The sequence below is a fragment of the Triturus cristatus genome, chromosome 1_2 (genome assembly GCF_964204655.1).
Source record: "Triturus cristatus chromosome 1_2, aTriCri1.1, whole genome shotgun sequence".
Classification (NCBI taxonomy): Eukaryota; Metazoa; Chordata; class Amphibia; order Caudata; family Salamandridae; genus Triturus; species Triturus cristatus.
The window spans coordinates 171,633,272-171,654,341 of record NC_140580.1 but is presented as its reverse complement, the minus strand read 5'-3'; the positions used below and the strand labels follow the sequence as shown (position 1 = coordinate 171,654,341).

The window sequence follows — 21,070 nt, the reverse complement described above, 5'->3', positions numbered from 1 at the left end:
GCGGTGGTCGCAGCCCACCTGCGCAGGTCAGGGGTGTCAGTCTTCCCTTACCTCGACGACTGGTTGCTGAAGGTTGGCTCGCCCCAGGCGGTCATCAACCACCTTCAGACTGCAGGCGACCTCCTGCATTTGCTGGGGTTCTCCATCAACATGCCGAAGTCGCACCTGAGTCCCTCTCAGTAGCTCCCCTTCATCGGAGCGGTTCTGGATTCGACACTGTTTCGGGTTTATCCTCCTGTGCAGCGAGTCCGGGATATTCAGGCTACGATTCCGATTTTTCAGCCTCTCTCCCGGGTTTCAGTCAGGATGACCCTCCGGCTTCTGGGCCTGATGGCCTCCTGCATCCTGCTGGTGCCACATGCCAGATGGCATATGCGGGCTCTGCAGTGGGACCTGAAGTTCCAGTGGGCGCAGCATCAGGGCAACCTGTCCGATCATGTCCAGATCTCGGAGGGCACTGCATGACAATTGCAGTGGTGGCTCACGAATTGCGATTGGGTCACTGGCAGATCCCTCTCCCTTCCCCAACCGGAGTACTCAGTGGTGAAGGATGCGTCCCTCCTGGGATGGGGTGGCCACATGGGAGAGGCGGAGATCAGAGGCCTCTGGTCTCCGGCGGAGTCCCGACTCCATATCAACCTTTTGGAGTATCGGGCGATCCGTCTTGCAATGAAGGCATTCCTTCCCTCTGTGCGGGGAAGTGTGGTGCAGGTGTTCACGGACAATGCCACCGCCATGTGGTATTGCAATAAACAGGGCGGGGTGGGGTCCTGGACCCTACGTCATAAGGCTCTGCACCTCTGTACATGGCTGCAACATCAAGGCATCACCTTGGTGGTTCAACACCTGGCAGGTTCTCTGAACGCCAGGGCGGATGAACTCAGCTGGCGGTGCTTGATGCATCACGAATGGCGTCTGAACTCGGACGTGGTGCAAGGTCTCTTTCAGCAGTGGGGAGAGCGTTGGTTAGATCTATTTGCCACCAAAGAGAGCGCTCAATGTCATCAGTTCTGCGTGTTGGAATTTCCAAGGCGGCACTCGCTAGGTGACGCTTTTCGTCGCGAGTGGAGTTGCGGTCTTTTGTACGCCTTTCCACCTATACCACCTCTGCCCAGAGTGCTGAAGAAGATTTGAAGTAACCAGGCCCAAGTCATCCTTGTGGCTCTGGATTGGGCACGGAGATGCTGGTACCCAGAGCTACTCTGCATGTCGATTGATCACCCCATTGGACTGCCTCTTCGAGAGGATCTTCTGTTGCAGCAGCAGGGGACGGTCCTCCACCAGAACCTGTCCAGCTTCCACCTCCATGCGTGGAGATTCAGCGGCGACAGTTGACAGCTTTTGATCTTCCTCCCGAAGTCTTTGATGTCATTCTGGCAGCCAGGCATCCCTCCACTAAAACGGTATACGCCTGCAGGTGGAACAAGTTTGTGGCATGGTGCACAACTAAGGCTGTGGATCCCCTTTCTGCCCCTCTTTCTGAAGTCCTTCTGTTCCTTCTTTCTTTGGCCCAGCAGGGCTCTGCTCTGGGCACTATCAAAGGTTATCTTTCGGCCATCTCTGCCTTTTTATGGCTTCCAGATCAGCCTTCTCTTTTTAAGTCCCCGGTTGTTAACCGTTTCCTAAAAGGCATTACGCACACGTTTCCTCCCGTGCCGTTCATAATGCCTCAATGGGACTTAAAACTTGTCTTGACATATCTGATGTGCGCTCCCTTCGAGCCCCTTCATACCTGTCCTTTGCGTCTTCCCACTCTCAAGATGGCTTTCCTGGTAGCTATCACCTCTGCCAGAAGAGTGAGTGAGCTCCAGGCTCTTTCTTCCAAACCTCCTTTCCTTTCTGTTCATCCGGAAAAGGTGGTTTTAAGGAACCGGCCTTCTTTTTTGCCAAAGGTTGTCATGCCCTTCCACATCGGGCAGACCATCAATTTGCCCACCTTATTTCCACCTCCTTTGAAAGAGAAAGAGAGGCTCCACCATCTGGACCCAAAACGTGCGCTCGTTCTACCTGCAGCGCACACGACCGTTCCGGGTGGATGACCAGCTCCTTGTTGGCTACGTGGGCGCCAAGTGGACCATCTCTCAGTGAGTCGTTCTCTGCATCAAGGCCTGTTACTTGTTGGCTAAGAAGGAGCCTCCTGTGGGGCTGCATGCCCATTCTACCAGGGCGACGGCAGCCACTACTGCCTTGGGACGCGGCGTCCCCTTGCACGACATTTGTCAGGCAGCTACGTGGGCCTCACTGCACACGTTCACCAAGCATCCGGAGAGACGGCTTCTTTGGCCGTTCTGTTCTCTGTGACTTTCTGGTGTAATCTTTTCGCAGACCCACCACCGGGGTTGGTATTGCTCGGGTATCTATTCTAAGGTAAGGAATCTATCACTAACATGTCTCTTTCAGATCCACAAGTTACTACTTGTGTAACGATATATCTGTAAGAGACATTAGTTAGTGATAGATTCCTTACCGCCCACCCATCCTCCCCGTTCTGCGAACTGATTTGTAGGGTTAAGGTCATCCCTTTCAGGGCCCTAGTTTCTTGGCACCAGTGGTCAGTTTCTTGCATGGCTCTGCGTTCCTGGCACGGAAAGTCGTGTACAGAACTGACGTCCGCGCACATGGGTGGCGCCTAAGCAGTCTCCGTGACGTCATCTCGGCGCTTACGACGCCAGCGACGGACGCGGAGCGGCACGATGCCACCTACTGATGCGCATGGGTACTGCTAGCAAAACTTTACGGATCCAGTCTGACGCCTGGGGATGGATATTCTAAGGTAAGGAGTCTATCACTAACTAATGTCTCTTACAGATATATCGTTACACAAGTAGTAACAATTTTTAAATAGTCAATTTAGTAGCTCCTAATGCCCAAAATTGTGTATTCTGTTTGTACACAGGTGTCCTTTACAGGAAAGCAAGGTGAAATGAGGGAAATGCAGCAGCTGTCAGGAGGACAGAAGTCATTAGTGGCCCTTGCACTCATTTTTGCTATCCAGAAGTGCGACCCTGCCCCATTCTACTTATTTGATGAAATTGACCAGGCTCTGGATGCCCAGCATAGAAAAGCTGTCTCAGGTATTTTCCTTTCATTTTGCACCATTCAAACAAATACTTTTGTTGCTGAGTGTAAATAACTATACTAAAGGAGCCTGCTTATATTACGTCTTTTTTCGATATTCAGGTTGAGTTGAGCTGAATAATTTTTTGACCTTGAGTAGTTTGTTGAATCACTACTGTTTAATTTATTGCAGATATGATCCTTGAACTAGCAGGACATGCTCAGTTTATTACAACAACTTTCCGACCGGAGCTGCTAGAATCAGCTGACAAGTTCTATGGTGTGAAATTCAGAAATAAGGTAAGTTTCACGTGCTCATATATAAAATGTAATTTGCAATAGTTAACTAAAATACTTTCATTTTCAAGCTGCCTGTGTTGAAATGTTCCCATAATCTGCTGGTTATCTCATGAAACTTGGATCCTGTCCTCTAGGAGTTTGTTGACCGCCAGCGTTGAATCTGCTTTCGGTACACGTGCATGAATGTTTTAAGCCAAACATCTGGTGAAATGCAAGCATGCACATCTAAATAAAGTACCTGCACTGAAAAACTAATAAAGAAGCATTTTTCTATTTAAGTTATACCACCACGGCCAGATATGGGTTGGAAAAAGGTTTTCATAATTTGGGCACCAAAGATGTATTGATTATGCAGGTATCAATAAAAGTGGCTCTTATATCACCTTCTAAGTACTATTGTATGTAGGGACTTCCCAGTCTGGTTGGTTTTCTACACAAGTCAGTGATTGGTTTAGCATTTTTCCTTGTTTGTAAATTATCAATAACACTTCCCATAGCTTCAGGATAAAAGTTGTGCCAGTCCTGCCAGTAGGGCATTTCTGACAATTGCTTACTTCTTGAGGAGCTTGGCAGGGGCATCGATTAAAGACCTATATCTCATTGTCATGCACAGATTCAGAATAGGATGGGAAAGGGACATGATTTTGAAGCCTAACCGTTCACCTACGATGAAGCGTTAAGGTTCAGGTCCATGCTTGTTAAACCCATGAACTAGAGAGATAGTTTGATCTACTCACCGGTGGTTCCTCTTTTGGGTTATTCTCTCCTTTTTCATTGAAAGGAAAATTGTAGGCATAGTACTAGATTGATAATCTATAATCTCTATCCTCAGAACTGTCCATCAGTGGCTCATTGCCAACGCTGTTCTTAATCTTTGTTGTTGTCTTGCTTAAGAGGCCTCTGTAATTCTCCTGAACTCCTCTTTCCTGCTGACCAATTGGATGTCGCCCTCCGTTTGGAAAGGAACAGGTCTGCAATCTTAACTATCATAAGCACAGGTGCATGCTTGTTATGTTAAAGGTGATTTATAGAGCGCACGTTCACCAAGCGGTTTCTTGGCGCTGAGGGAGGACGGCAGCAGTTGCAAAATAGAGAGTGAGTTTTCAGTTGTACGCCTGGGTGAATAGCCAGGTCTTAAGTAATTTCCTGAACTTGGTGTAGGATTTGGCGGTGCGTAGATTTGGGGGGGGGGGAGGGAGTTCCAGAACTGGGGGGCCAAGGTCGTGTATCTAAGACCTCCATGTTTTTTTCGTTTAAATTTATGGGAGACCAGCAAGTTTTTGTTTGAAGAACGTAGGTCGCGAGAGGGGATGTACCGCTGTATATTGGAGTCGATGAAAACGGGCTCGCGTCATGAAAGGGCTTTGTAGATGGTACAGCCCAACTTTAAACAGACAGCTTTGGAATAAAGGAAGCCAATGAAGGCTTTTCAGCAATGGACTCACATGCCGATGTTTAGGCTGACCTAAGATGAGGCTAGCGGCTTGATTCTGGACCAGTTGCAGCCGATGTAACTGGTAGGCCGGTATGCCTTTATACAGGTAGTTTCCATAATCAATACGCGAAATGATCAGGGCAAGAACCAATTAGGTCAGGGCTGCGGTGGAAAGGAATCTGCAGATTTTCCGAATTCTGCTGAGATGGAAGAAACACGCAGAGACCACTGATCTAATCTGAGCCTTCATGGTTAAATCATGGCTGATAATGATTCCCAGACTTTTTACCGAGCTGGCTGGGAGGGGGGGGCTCCCTAGTGGTGGTGGCCAAAATTTGGAATTCCAGGGGTTAGCCCGTCCGCCAGTAAGGACCAGCTCCGTTTTGTCTGGGTTTAACTTAAGTTGATTGGTATTCATCCAATCCCTGATGAAATTCAAAGTAGATTGGAAGCTGAGCGCAGATGATGCAGAAGTGTCGATGTTAAATACCTGCTGAAGGTCGTCAGCGTTATTAAAGACTACAACCTCTCTTTTACGCGGGCCAAAACCAAGGGGAGTACATACAGATTGAAAAGTACGTGTGAGAGGGAAGAGTCAATTTTCTTTGCTCTGCCCTAAAGCTGGCCAGGCATACTGATTAGGAGTGATTGCTAAGAAAGGAAGTAGTCCATTTCAGAGACAAACCCTGGATCCCCGCGTGACCGACACGGTCGATCAGAAGACGGTGATCGACTGTGTTGAAGGCAGCCGACAGATTGAGAAGCACCAGGGCCTGGGTAGTACCCTGCCCGGCCTCACTTCTCAGTTCATCCATAACTGCCAAGATAACGGACTTGGTGGAGTGTTCAGGTCTAAAGCCTGGTGAGAGTCCAGGTAGTGAGTCTTTTCTACAAAAGAACTGAAACAAGTGGCGACATGAGCTTCTAAGACCTTACTTAGATAGGGAAGCAAGGAGATGGGGCGATAACTACTGGGTGTTAGTGGGTCAAGGCTGGGTTTCTTAAGGATGGGGACAACTTCGGCCATCTTAAATAGATTGGGGACAGTCCCTTGAACAAGGAAATTGTTGAGAAGCAATAGAGGAGGATCAGGATAGCGCGAGAAAATTTCCCGAAGGATATAGGGAGGGCAGCTATCTGTCGGGGAGCCAGATCCAACTCTGTTGAGTAGGGCGAGGTAGGCATCTCTAGTAATAAGTGGAATATGATCCTAAAAGGACCGAGTTCGTGCAAAAGAGGTGGGGAGCTAGGGGTGTAGTAGATTTGGGGATGCTGGCTTTGATGGTATCAATTTTCTCAATAAAGAAGGTATTGAGCGAGTCACATAAAGATTGTGATGGAACAGGTTTAGCAATGACTCAGTCTAATTTGGAAAGTTCATCCACTATAGAGAAGATTTCCTTCGCATTATTGGTGGAACTCAATATTTTAGCAGAAAAGTATTCTGCCTTAGTTTGAAGGATAGTTGCTTATCACTGTTTACACCCAGGCTGTGGCCCTAATGTGGCCATCACTTTTCCTGCTGGAGGTTTGACATCCATGCATACAGTGTGTGACTGGCCATTTGTCAGTCAGATTTTCCAGTACATTTGAGCTTTGTTGGAAACATGGTTCTGGTCCTTCTTTCTGCTCTATGTTTGCCTCTGTGCTCGAGGAATGAGAATCCTGTTGGAATTATTTCACTGAATGTGCCTCCAATGTTCACTGTTTTCCCCAAAAGGACTAGTTAGAATATCAGACATGTTACCAGTAAATTCACATATGGTGGGTGGGTGATTATTTTTCAGGCAGAACCATTAAAAGCGAGATACTTTGGCAGTGTGCTTTTAGTGGATATTTTTATGGGTATTTCTTTCGGCAGATCCATCACCTTTTAAATATCCTCCAGGTGCCAGACTGGATTCAGAAATTTTATTTCCAGCAGAAGTTCTCCAGTGCCACCAAGAGTGCTTGTAGCTTCATCCACACCTCTGCATGCCCGGATGTGATTACATACGAGCATGCAAGGCACCAACTGGTGAATTGGCATCAGTTCCTGATTTTTCATGGCTCATCAACGTTCTATCGGTGGTTCTGTGACAAACGTGCTCAGCTTTCAACAGCAACTAGGTCAGATGTCTCCTAAGGTTTCAGGTTTAAAACACTATTGCAGATGCTCCAAGATGTCCCTGCCGAACTCATAAGACATCTGCATTTTGGATCTAAGGCTGCTGCTCTACTTCATTGATTGTTCTGAAGGACATCAGAGAGTATGAGGCCAGACTGTTTTGGGACAAGGGCTGCAAGAATACACCTACGCTGGCGTCCTCTCTCAGGTAAGTCTCCTTGCAGATAATTATCTTCCAAGAGGTCTATCTGAAAGAAACACGTAGTGATAGATTCCTTACCTTAGAATTACCCCCAGGCATCAGACTGGATCTGGAAAGTTTTTGTCAGCAGTACTCCTGCGCGTCGGAAGGTGCCGTCGTGCGGCTTCGTGTCCGTCGTTCGCGTCGTGGTCGCCGAGATGACGTCACGGCAGCGACTTAGACGCCGCCCTTACGCGTGACAACAGTTCTTTCTTTTTCCGCACCAGCAAGCGCAGATCCGGAGAGAGCGGTACCCCCAGTCAATTTTTGACTGAGTTTTTCTAGGCTATTTGTTTTTTAGAGTCGATTGACTCCTGGTGCTATAGGGATGCCCGGTTTCAAATCCTGCAGGGACGGTCATCGTATGATGTCGGTGATGGACCCGCACCGCGTGTGTCTCTACTGCCTGGGGCGCGACCACGACCCCAAGTCGTGCCCCGACTGCCGGGTCATGGCGCCGAAGACTTTGCAGGAGCAGTCCCGAAAGTTGCTGGAAGTCCGGCAGTCTGCTCCCCGCCTTTCAAGGTCCCGGTCCCGTGGGAGGTCGAGGGACCGGTCTCGGAGCCATCGCCATCGATTGTCGGGATCCAAGTCTTCACACTCTGGGTCAGGTAAGGCGAAGCACAAGAAGTCGAAGAAGCGCCATCGCGCTCAGACTTACCCTCGCGCGATGCGGTTGAAGGTGCGGTGGTGCCACCCCCGTGGCTCCGGCGGAGCCTACTCAGTCGCCGTCGGCCTACCTGCCCTTCCCGGGTCCGTCGGCCACTACGGCCCTGCTGCAGGAATTTCTGTCAGCCATGGCCCGCCTCTTTGGGCCGTCAGACCCCGCCGGCCCGTCTTCGGGTCTGGCGGGCCCGACTGGGTGTCCTCGCTCTGTGGAAATGTGCAATATTTTACTTAGCATAAGCGACAGCCATTTTGGATGTGGTGTTCATTTTGTTTCCTTCGTAATTCTTCCGTCCTCTGCTGCTCGTCTTTTCACTTTGCTTGTGTTATCTATTTTAGTTGACTTCCTGAGTCAGCTAAAGCAATGTACGTGCTGGGGGTTTGTAGCTGCTAGTGCACCTGGTCTTAGATGTTAACTGTCGACCATTTACTGCTGCCATAAGCATTTCTGCTTCCCCTCCCACTTTGCTGACCAAGTGGTTATTCATCTACCCATGTTTGCTGATAGTTATTTCTAAACTTGTTTGTTCCATTTCTGTTCACATGCTTACATTGCAGAAAACCGGTATAAAAGGGACATGGTTTGTGAATTCAGTGTACTACCTCCTGCAGCACTTGACAGTGCTGTGTGGACGTGGTCCCACTCATGAGTGATTAATAAACTTGTTATTTATTCCAACTACAGTGCTGATCTCTATTTTGTTGGTCTCTGGACCCGTGGACTAGGGGGTGACCCTTCACCAGTGTGCCCACTTTTAGGTACATTTCCACAGCTCTGCATTGTCAGCGACTCCGGCCCCGGCATCGCTGTCGGCTCCGGCCCTGGCCTTGCAGGGCCCCCAAGGATCCAGGCCTGGATCCCGGTCTACGCCAGTTGACCTTGTGTCACCTCCACCGGCACCACTTCCGACGTCGTCCGTGCCCCGGACGACATCGTCCTCGGTTTCAGCCCCGACATGGACACAGTCACTCGACGCCGATTCGGACGCCGATGGGGCCTTTCCATCCCTTTGTCCAGCCTCCTTATTTTAGGCCTGTTCATCAGCCTTCGGAGGAATGGGAGTACTGGGAGTGGTCTGAGGACCCTCTCACAGCTCTGTGTGAGGATGATCCGGACTGGGCAGAATAATTGGGGGATGCCAGTGTTCTTGACACCTCTCCTGACCTTGGCATGCTCTCGCCTCCTACCTTGGCTACAGAGGAGGGTGCAAGCTACGCAGTGGTGTTGTGTCGGGCGGCGGAGGCTCTCCACCTCCAACTCCCTACACTGGCCGTCAGGACTAACCTCCTGACAGAAGGGTTTCAGCTGGCGGCTACCTCCGCGGAGCCACTGCTGCCCTTTAATGATGCACTCTGACGTTTTTTTGGGCACCTGGTCCAGGCCCAACACAGAGGCTCCTGTGGACCGGAACATGGTCCGATGCCCTCTTCCTCTCCCAACACCCCACCCCTGAAAGCTTGGTTGTCAAAGCCTCCACGTCCCAAAATGCATTCCCTACCGCACCCCCGGATAGGGATTGCAAGAGACTGGAACAGTTTGGAAAAAATATATGTTCGAGGCATATGAGCTGCAGATTGTACACTTAGCATAGATCGCCATCTGGTGTTGGGCCCGGATGTTTGCAGTTTGTTTTTCTTCTTGGACAGTCTTTGGAAGTCACGAGTTTGGTGACTCCTCCTTCGGTCCGTACTGCGCATGGGCTTCGGCTCCATCCTCAGATTGTTTTTTTCCGCCATCGGGCTCGGATGTGATACTTCGTGCTCCGGCTTCGAACTTCTACGGTTCCAGCCTCGACGGAAAATCCTCGTTTCTTCATCATCATCTTCATCTCTCGAAGCGGCACTTTTCTCCATCCCGTACATCGGCACCGGCCTTCGGGCCCTCCTCGACTCCGGTCCCGGCCGATGGAAAGGACTCCGTTCAAAAAGTGCCCAAAATGTGGGTCTAAATTTCCCCACACCGACCTCCATCAGGTGTGTAATCTTTGCCTCTCTCCAGAACACGAGGCCAGAGACTGCCCCGCCTGTAAGTCTTTTCGATCGAAGAAAACCATCCGGGATCGAAAAGCTCGACGCACCATGGCGCACTCATCGTCTGCAGCTCCACCGGACATCTTCGGAGACGGCGCCGAAGCTTCGGGGCAAACACACACCGAGCAGGAAGAAGACGTCAGCGCTTCCGAGGCCGACGACTCCGACGTGGAGGACATCACACCGGCGCAGCGGGCCGTGAGTACTGTGCCCCCTCCCACCCCCGCGCCCAAAACCAAAGAGACTCAGGTTACTCCCTCGCCTGCCGGCCTGGGCAAAACCAAGACCAAAGCTTCGATCACCCCACCTTCGGGCCCGGTGTCGAAGCCTCCAAAGTCTCACGGCAGCTCGGGATCGAGCCAGCCGACGCCCGGTGCCGAAAAACAGCATCCGGCACCGAAGAAAGCAATATCCAGCTCGACTCCGAAGCCACCGGTGCCGAAGCCTGGACTCTCGGTGCCGACCAAACACAAACACAAATCTGTCGGCACCGACGCTCCGGCGCCGAAAACTCCTTCGACGCCGAAAAAAACGGAGGCCCCAAAAAAGCATGGCGCACACAAACCATCGAAGTCCTCGGTTCCGAAATCACCGGTGCCGACGGACGACTCGACGCCATTGGCTCTGTTTACACCAGACCCTTTACAAAAGACTCTGTCCAAAGATCTAAAGACTGGACTATTGACTTTAATTATCAAGAAAAGACGCCTTGATACTCCGGCTCCTCCTCCACCACCCAAACGGAAGGACTCTGCTACTTCTCCCCTCAGAGTGCCCTCCCGACTACCACCTCCCCTACCTCCTCCACCTCCTCCACCCCCTCCCCCTCCCAGGTCTCCGCCACCTTTACCTCACTACTCTCCGGCCCCGTCCCCAGATCCGGACGACGGGGACCCGGACAATTATCCGGCGGACGCCCCAATGGATCCCACTCCACCAGGGACCCCAGACCCGTGGGAGGATTACAATAACCCTGATGTACCCGATATTCCTCAGGACGACCTATACCCATCCAGGCCGTCTCCTCCAGAGGACTCCTTAGGGTTCCATCATTTAGTGCAGAGAGCAGCACACTACCATGGGGTGGACATGCACACTGAACCAGTGGAAGACGACTTCTTACTGGATACATTCGACATACAGGACAAATCCACCTCTATCTTACCCATGCTTAAGGGTGTCACCAAGCATGCCGCAGAGGTGTTCAAAGACCCTGTCAGGGCCAGGGTACTAAACCCTAGAATAGAGAAAAAGTATAAGGCGGCAGCCACAGACCCTGCATACATTAAGGGCCCTGCTCCCTTAGATTCCCTAGTTGTCTCTACAGCTAGAAAGCGGGCTAACTCCCAGTCCTCAGGAGAAGCCCCACCGCCAGACAAGGAATCCAAACTCCTAGACGCGTCTGGCAAGCGCACCGCCTCTCAAGCTGCAAACATGTGGCGCATTGCAAACACACAAGCGCTACTTGCGCGCTATGACAGAGCACACTACGACGAACTTGAGGCTCTTATGCAGCACCTCCCCGACAAACACAAGCGTAGGGCTCATGAGCTAATACAGGAGGGTAAACTCATTACAAACACCTCCATTAAGTGTGCCCTCGATGCAGCCGACACTGCTTCTAGAGCCATAAATACCAGTGTCCTGCTTCGTCGCCATGCCTGGCTCAGGATCTCAGGGTTTAAGCCTGAAGTCCAGGCGTCCATACTCAATCACCCCTTTGACCAACAAACTCTCTTTGGGCCCAAGGTAGACGAAGCGTTGGAAAAGATGAAAAAGGACACAGACACAGCAAAGTCTATGGGGGCACTCCAAACACAAGCGTCTAAACGTTCCTTTCGACGCTCCTCCTTTCGTGGCAAAGGCTTCTCCACCGATAGCACCTCTACCTCCTACAAATCCCCTCCTCAAAATACCTTTTCAAAGGGCAACCAAAGGGGTGGTTACAGAGGCAACAACAATAAGGGCAGGGGCAAAACTAACAACACCCGTTCTGCCACCCCGCCCACACAATGACTTCCCTCCGCTCCCCCCAGACCATTCCACTCCGGTCGGGGGCAGACTACAAAACTTTATCCACGCATGGGAGTCCATAACATCGGACAAATAGGTGACCCAAATCATTCGGTCAGGGTACTGTCTCGAGCTAACATCTACCCCGCCCAATATCCCACCAAGGCACCGTCCAATGTCTCAAGAACATTCCACACTGCTCAAACAGGAGGTACTCTCCCTCCTCCAAAAACTCGCTATAGAGCAGGTCCCCATCAATCAGCAAAATCTAGGGGTTTACTCCCTATATTTCCTAATACCAAAGAAAGACGGGACCCTCAGGCCCATTCTGGACCTCCGGCCTCTAAATGCCTACATACATTCAGACCATTTCCATATGGTCACCCTACAACAAGTCCTCCCGCTCCTCTGTCAGGGAGATTTTCTCACAACCTTGGATCTGAAAGACGCATACTTTCACATTCCAATACACCCCTCTCACAGGAAATACCTCAGGTTCGTGGTGGACGGGCAACATTACCAATTCACGGTTCTCCCCTTCGGGGTCACCACCGCACCACGGGTGTTTACCAAATGCCTAGCGGTAGTAGCAGCACACCTCAGACGTCAACACATTCACGTCTTCCCTTACTTAGACGACTGGCTGATAAAAGCCGCGTCTTACCACCAATGCGTGCAGCATACAAACAGCACCATCCAACTGCTCCACCAGCTAGGCTTCACGGTGAACTACCAAAAGTCCCACCTCATACCATCTCACACAAAGCTATATCTCGGGGCCACTATAGACACCTCCAAAGGTATTGCCTATCCAAACACAGCCAGAATCACAAGCATTCAAGCCTTACGCAAAACATTCCTTCCCCAACACTCTCTTCCAGCAAGAGTGTTCATGAAGCTCATAGGAATGATGGCGTCTTGCATCTTTATAGTGCCCCATGCAAGACTACACATGCGTCCACTTCAAGAGTGCCTAGCACAACAGTGGAACCAGGCCCAGGGTCAGCTGACGGATCTGGTGTTGGTGGACGGCCGCACACATCACTCTCTGCAGTGGTGGAACACCACAAACCTTTCCAAAGGGCGGCCGTTCCTGGACCCGGTTCCTCAGGTGATTCTAACAGCGGACGCATCGCTCTCCGGCTGGGGAGCGCACCTCCTACACCTCACAATGCAAGGTCTATGGACGCCACAGCAAGAATTGCTCCACATCAACCATCTGGAGCTCTTGGCGATCTTTCTCATTCGCACAGACAACATGACTGCAATGTATTATATCCAAAAACAGGGGGGGACACACTCTCCCCAGCTCTCCCGCTTAGCCCAGAGCATATGGAGATGGGCAATTCCCCAAAACATCTTTCTCCTGGCACAACACGTTCCAGGCGTACAAAACACCATGGCAGATCTGCTCAGCAGACAAACGCAACAACTACACGAATGGGAACTGCATCCGCAAGTTCTTCAGCCATTCTTCCAACAGTGGGGGCATCCTCAGATAGACCTCTTCGCCACCCACGAAAACAAAAAATGCCCAAGCTTCGCCGCCAGATACCCACACCCATTGTCCAAGGGCAATGCGATATGGATGAACTGGTCAGGCAGATTTGCATACGCCTTTCCACCTCTCCCACTAATTCCATTAGTGGTCAGGAAGCTACAACAGCCCTCCCTCACACTCATTCTGGTAGCTCCGACGTGGGCCAGGCAGCCGTGGTACACCACGCTACTACAACTATCAGTGGTACCACATCAAAAACTGCACCTATCCCCATGCCTCCTAACCCAGAACCATGGAGAAATCAGGCACCCGGACCCAGCTCAGCTCAACCTGGCGATCTGGCTCCTGAAATCCTAGAATTCGGATACCTTAACCTTCCCCCTGATTGCATGAACATCATCATGGAAGCCAGACGTCCTACCACTAGAGCATGTTATGCCGCAAAGTGGAAAAGATTTGTTATTTACTGCCGTAACAATACAATCAACCCTTTAGATGCATCCATACAGCACATCATATGCTATCTGCTCCATCTTCACAGGTGTAACCTGGCATATTCATCCATACGCCTACACCTAGCAGCGATCGCTGCTTATCTACAAAACAGACAGCATTTATCTCTCTTCAGAGTGCCCGCTATTAAAGCCTTCATGGAAGGCCTTAAACGAGTAATTCCTCCCAGGGCACCACCTTCCCCTGTATGGAATCTAAATTTAGTTCTTACACGACTAATGGGTCCGCCCTTCGAACCAATGCATAAATGCGAGCTACAGTTTCTCACCTGGAAAACAGCTTTTCTCCTAGCTATCACTTCCCTTAGAAGGGTTGGTGAAACACAAGCGTTCACTATACAGGAACCCTTCATACAAATACATCACAGCAAGGTCATACTTCGCACAAATCCGAAGTTCCTGCCCAAGGTCATTTCCCCCTTCCATCTCAATCAATCGGTGGAATTACCTGTCTTCTTCTCGCAACCTCAATCTGTTGCAGAAAGAGCCTTACACACACTCGATGTAAAAAGGGCCTTGCTATACTACATACAAAGAACGCAACCCTTCAGGAAGACTAAACAATTGTTCGTCTCCTTCTCTCCACCACATAAAGGCAACCCCATTTCTAAATCAGGGATAGCTAGGTGGATTGTAAAATGCATACAGATTTGCTACCAAAAGGCTAAAAGAACATTATCTGTTCCGCCTAAAGCCCATTCTACAAGAAAGTTAGGGGCTTCTATGGCCTTTCTAGGGAATATACCCTTAGATGACATCTGCAAAGCAGCCACATGGTCTACACCGCACACCTTCACAAAACATTACTGTGTAGATGTGCATTCCAAGCAGCAAGCTAGAGTGGGCCAGGCTGTACTAAAGACACTATTTCAAACCACTGCAACGGATACCGGTGGTCGCCGCTAGGGTTGGGTACTGCTATATAATCTATGCTAAGTGTACAATCTGCAGCTCATATGCCTCGAACGGAATATGCTACTTACCAGTATGCATCTGTTCTTGGCATGTAGAGCTGCAGAGTTGTACACGCCCACCCGCCTCCCCGGCTACCTGTATCCGTTCCAGTACATCTTATTTAGATACTACACACATGGGTTTCTCACTGTGATTACCATGCTCCATCATTTCCCTGTTGGCGAAAAACAATCTGAGGATGGAGCCGAAGCCCATGCGCAGTACGGACCGAAGGAGGAGTCACCAAACTCGTGACTTCCAAAGACTGTCCAAGAAGAAAAACAAACTGCAAACATCCGGGCCCAACACCAGATGGCGATCTATGCTAAGTGTACAACTCTGCAGCTCTACATGCCAAGAACAGATGCATACTGGTAAGTAGCATATTCCTTTCCTCTGCCAGTTCAGGGCTGCAGTCTGTGAACACCGTGTGCTTCTTGGGCCGTTACTCTCTCTCTCTGTGTGGGACATAGTGGCGCAGGTGCTGCCTCAATGTCCGAAGGAGGCCCGGACAGTGGTCTCCCAGGCTCTCTGAGGCCTACTGGCTCCTCTGGGGATGTCCAGAACCCTCTCATGGATATGCCCTTTGATGGCATTCACCTTTTTGGCAACAAGGCAGATAGTGCGTTGGAGCGTTTTAAGGACTCACGAGCTACAGTGCGTTGGAGCGTTTTAAGGACTCACGGGCTACGGCCAAGTCCTTGGGCCTTTCGGCCACCCCACCTCCTCAGCCTTCTGCTTTTCGCTCCTTTCGTGGCCAAGAAAGGGGCGCCCCGACATGTTCGCTTCAGAGCCACAGGCATGCACAGCAACAGTCTCAGCGCGGCTGGGGACGTGGGACCCGCTAAGGTGGTTCAGGGGGCCAGCGGGCGGGTCAGTCCACCTCCACCTCGTCCTCCAAACCTTCCTAGTCCGGTCTTTCAGGCCCATCAAACGCCAGTGGGCGGCAGGATTCGCCATCACCTCCCCAACTGGCACACCATCACTACGGACAGGTGGGTTGTACAAATAGTCCGAAGGGGCTACTCCCTCCCCTTCAAGACTGCCCCTCCAGCCATGCCACCCCAGTACCACCGCATGTCTGGGGATCACTTGGCACTTCTTCAACAGGAAGTTGTGGCCCTCTTAGCCAAGGGAGCTATAAGCACGTTCCTGCGCCAGAAGTAGGTCGTGGTTGTTACTCCCACTACGTTCTGGTGCCCAAAAAGGACAAGGGCCTGTGTCCTATCTTAGACCTCCGGAACGTCAATCGCTTCCTCCGGAAGGAGAAGTTCAAGATGCTAACTCTGGCTCAGGTCTTGTCTGCCTTCGACCCTGGAGACTGGATGGTAGCGTTGGACATGCAGGATGCTTATTTCCATATTCCCGTCCTGCCGACCCACCAGCGTTACCTGCGGTTTACGGTAGGCCACGAGCACTTTCAGTTTACCGTGTTCCCCTCTGTCCTTACCAGATCCCCCGGGTTTTCACAAAAGTGATGGTGGTGGTCGCAGCTCATCTGCGCCGATCAGGGGTTCCAGTCTTCCCCTTTCTCGACAACTGGTTGTTGAAGGCAGGCTCTCCCCAGGCAGTCGTCTCCCACCTCCAGACTACGGCCGACCTCTTGCATTTGCTGGGCTTCTCCAGCAATGTGCCAAAGCCGCACCTGATTCCCTCTTCATCAGAGCAGTTCTGGATATGACACTCTTTCGGGTCTATCCTCCCGAACGGCGAGTCCAGGATATTCAGGCTCTGATTCCGATCTTTCAGCCTCTGTCCTGGGTTTCGGTCAGGGTGACCCTGAGGCTACTGGGCCTCATGGCCTCCTGCATCCTGCTGGTCAATCATTCTAGATGGCATATGCGATCTCTGCAGTGGGACCTGATGTTCCAGTGGGCACAGCTTCAGGGGAACCTAGCCGAATCCGTCTAGATCTTGGAGGGCACTGCATGACAATTGCAGTGGTGGCTCACAAACCGGCATTGGGTCAATGGCAGATCCCTCTTCCTTCCCCAACCGGAGCACACAGAGGTGACGGATGCATCCCTCCTGGGATGGGGCGGCCACATGGGAGAGGCGAAGATCAGAGGCCTCTGGTCTCCGGCGGAGTCCTGACTCCATATCAATCTTCTGGAGCTCCGGGCGATCCGACTTGCACTGAAGGCTTTCCTTCCCTCTGTCAAGGGGAAAGTAGTGCAGGTGTTCACAGACAACACCGCCGCCATGTGGTACTGCAACAAACGGCATGATGGGGTCATGGACCCTATGTCAGGAGGCTCTGCGCCTCTGAACATGGCTGGAACATCAGGGTATTTCCCTGGTGGTTCAACATCTGGCAGGTTCACTGAATGCCAGGGCAGACGAACTCAGCCGCAGGTGCATGATGGATCACGAATGGCGCAAGTTCTCTTTCAACAGTGGGGCGAGCCTTGGTTAGATCTATTCGCCACCGAAGAGAACGCGCAATGTCAACAGTTCTGCGCATTGTAATTTGCAAGGCAGCACTCGCTTGGCGACGCTTTTCGTTGCGAGTGGAGTTGCAGTCTGTTGTACGCCTTTCCGCCTATACCACTTATACCCAGAGTGCTGAAGAAGATCAGGCGCGACGGGCCCAAGTCATTCCTGTGGCTCTGGACTGGGCTCGAAGAGTTTGGTATCCCGAACTACTCAGTGTGACCATCGTTCCTCCAATCCGACTGCCTCTTCGGGAGGATCTTCTGTCGCAGCAGCAGGGGACGGTCCTTCACCCGAACCTGTCCAGTCTTCACCTCCTTGCGTGGAGATTGACCGGCGGCCGTTGATTCCTTTCGATTTGCCTCCTGAAGTTTGTGATGTCATTCTGGCAGCAAGGCGTCCCTCCACTAAGTTATTATACGCCTTCAGGTGGAACAGATTTGTGGCATGGTGCACAGCAAAGGCTGTGGATCCCCTTTCTGCCCCTCTTTCTGAGGTTCTATTGTTCCTTCTTTCCTTGGCCCAGCAGGACTCTGCTCTGGACACTATTAACGGCTACCTCTCTGCTATCTCTGCCTTTCTGAGGCTCCCTGATCAGCCCTCTCTTTTCAAGTCCCCCGTTGTAAATAGGTCCCTCAAAGGCATTACTCACCTTTATCCTCCTATTCCTTTTGCAATGCCACAGTGGGACTTGAATTTGGTTCTTACATATTTGATGTGCGTTCCCTTTGAGCCGCTTCACAACTGTCCTCTACGTCTCTTGACCTTAAAGACTGCTTTCCTGGTTGCCATCGCTTTGCCCACCTTCTTTCCGCCTCCGCATCTTTCTAGCGAGGAAGAGAGGCTCCACCGTCTGGACCCAAAATTGCGCTCTCGTTTTACTTGAACCGCACACAACAGTTCCGAGTGGATGACCAGCTCTTTGTTGGCTGCGTTGGCGCCAAGAAAGGTCTGGCTGCACACAAGTGAACTATTTCCCGATGGGTCGTCTTGTGTATTAAAGCCTGTTATTCTCTGGCTAACAAGTAGCCTCCGGTGGGGCTGGGCGCCCATTCCACCAGGGCGACGGTTGCTACCACAGCATTGGGACATGGTGTCCCCCTGCAAGAAATCTGTCAGGCAGCTACGTGGGTCTCGCTGCACACTTTTACTAAGCACTATTGCCTGGGCAGCCAAGTCCAGAGAGACGGCTTCCTTGGCCGTTCTGTTCTCCGGGACTTCCTGGTGTGATCTTGGTTCGCGGACCCACCACCGGGGTTGGTATTGCTGGGGTATCTATTCTAAGTTAAGGAATCTATCGCTACATGTTTCTATCAGATGAACAAGTTATTTACCTTCGGTAACGATATATCTGTAAGAAACATTAGTAGTGATAGATTCCTTACCGCCCCACCCATCCTCCCCGTCCTGCGAACTGATTTCTAGGATTAAGGTGATCCCTTTCAGGGCCCTAGTTTCAAGGCACCAGTGGTCAGTATCTTGCATGGCTCTGCGTTCCTGGCGCGTAAAGTCATGTACAGAACTGACGTCAGCTCGCGAGGGTGGCGTCTAAGTAGCTGCTAGGACGTCATCTCGGTGACCACGACGCCAACGATGGACGCGGAGCTGCACGACACCACCTTCCAACGCGTAGGGGTACTGCTGACGAAAACTTTCCGGATCCAGTCTGACGCCTAGGGGTAATTCTAAGGTAAGGAATCTATCACTACTAATGTTTCTTACAGATCTATCGTTACCGAAGGTAAGTAACTTGTTCTTTAATAAAAAAGCATAAGAAACACCATAGGAAGAAGTGCCTTTCTCCTCGATGAAACAGTCCCCAACTGTTTAGAGCCTTTTTTTTTTGTCTACATGATTCAAGGCTTACCCTGCACATGTTGAGGCCTTGTGGCAGGCCATTCTACACATTGTCAGTATAGCCAGCTTCCCTTTGGGCCTTTCTCCAAAGGTGAGCTGCTGATTGTTGATACCAGTGGCTCCCACAGATTTTTGCATTGGCATCACTTCTGTGGATACTATTGCCTTCCAAGATGCAGAGCGCTGTCTGCACAGTTCCACCTAGGATGCAGTCACCTCCATCACATCAGAGCCAATTTCAGCACCACTTCCACCTTCAAAGTCAGCTGACAATATCAAAGTAACAAAAGCAAAGGTGTATGCTTTCTTCAATGATGAACCTCTAGCAGAGCACCTCCATATGGCCCAATGATTCACCTGAAAGGAGGCAATTTTCGGATCACAATCTGATACTTTCACCATGCCTGATAAAGACCATTGCTGGTGACTTGCAAGCTGACTTCTACTTTCACTCTTGCAATACAGATGCTGGCCTTTACCTCAACTGACGTTTTCTACCTCTGAAGCAAGGTTTAACATTTTAACTGAAATCCTGCAACCATATCTGCTGTCTCACTACCTGAGCTGCCATTTAATGAAGCATACTTGTAGCCTGCGTTGGCTTTCGGCGAGAATCAGTTCACAGGCCTGTCAGTCCACAAGCAAGCTGCATCAATGAGACAGACCTGCACCTTGGTTTTCTCATCAAATTCTTCCCTGGAAAGTATAGTGGTCCAAGCCTCTTCTGCTAAACTGAGCCCAAATCCTTTTACAATGTCCCCTTCCGATCTAAAGTATAGGAAGCTGGTGTGAGGATTGCAAGTTCATCCCTCACTTTTTGCCCCCATTTTGACTACTAGGCACTGGTGTAATGGCTCTGACATGCCCTGAGCCCTGCTAATCAGGACTCAGAGCATGTGCTCTGACCCTTAAAAAGGTGCATGGTTAATTGGCTTATTCTCAAGTGGCATAACTTGACTTACTTGTAGGTCCCTAGTATCTGGGTACCTATGGTCTGTAAGTTAGTGTCTCTTGTGCACTAGTTGTGCCACCACGAGTGAGACAAGGCAGAATCATGGCTCTCAGCCTACCACTGCTGGCTGGCAGACCTGTTTTACACTGTTCACTTAATTTTGCTATTGCAAGCTATGGCAATGCTCAAGCCTTTTCTTTTCAGTATTTGTAAGTCGACCCTAAAGCAGGCCTACTGAGCCCTAAAGCCAGGATGCACTATATTAAAAGGTTGGACATGGAGTTTCATGTTTGTAATGTCCTAACAGCAAAAACCACCATTGTCATTTATACTGTTAAAAGGCTAGTAGCCCCCTTGGCGAGTGCAGAGTTTCACACTAACATTTTAGCCCTTCTAACTTTTGAATGGGACCACTAAAGTTGCTTTTTCAAGGTATCAAAAAAATCAGTGCATTAAATCAGATGTAATGATTACATTGAATTAAATGTCACTGGTGGATCAAAGTGCAACTTTAATAAGTTGCCACATTTTGTTGCCCAAGGATTCCAGTGCAGTTTACGGTTGTATACAAAGGTCTATCCTCCAGACAGCCTTCTTCCCGTCTGGGGAGAAGTGTAAACAAATCGTAGGAAAGCCTACAAAGGGTCTGCCGGGGGAAAAAGCACACAAGATGTGAGCCCAAAAGGCGAGCTTCAAAGGTGAAAGCTGCCTTTAACGTGCAAATGGCAAAACACACAACGGGGGCTGCGCCATTGTTTAGGTGGAAGGGAGGACATTTGGGACAGTGAGGGGAAAACACTGGTCATACTGGTTTTCCCGTGGGCGTGTAGTCCAGATATAGCCACACCCCTAGGTTTAGCTCTCAAGCTCCAAACACCGAGAGAGGGTTCAGCTATCTTGGGAGTGGGCAGAATAGAGCACTCTGCGTTAGCTAGATGCCACACTTCACAGGAAGTCCTTCCCTAAGTGGACTTTCTGGGCATAAAAAAGGCATCCTGAACCCCAGAACTC

General features: G+C 50.6%; 1 protein-coding gene across 1 annotated transcript in view; it reads left to right on the top strand.

Annotated features, from left to right (window-relative positions):
* Window positions 1-21,070, top strand: part of SMC3 (structural maintenance of chromosomes 3) — a 789,692-nt gene that overhangs the window by 752,548 nt on the left and 16,074 nt on the right. The window contains exons 27-28 of the mRNA XM_085603430.1: window positions 2,897-3,074; window positions 3,251-3,357. Of these exons, the coding sequence (XP_085459556.1) occupies window positions 2,897-3,074; window positions 3,251-3,357 (285 nt within the window). The remainder of the gene's footprint in view (window positions 1-2,896; window positions 3,075-3,250; window positions 3,358-21,070) is intronic.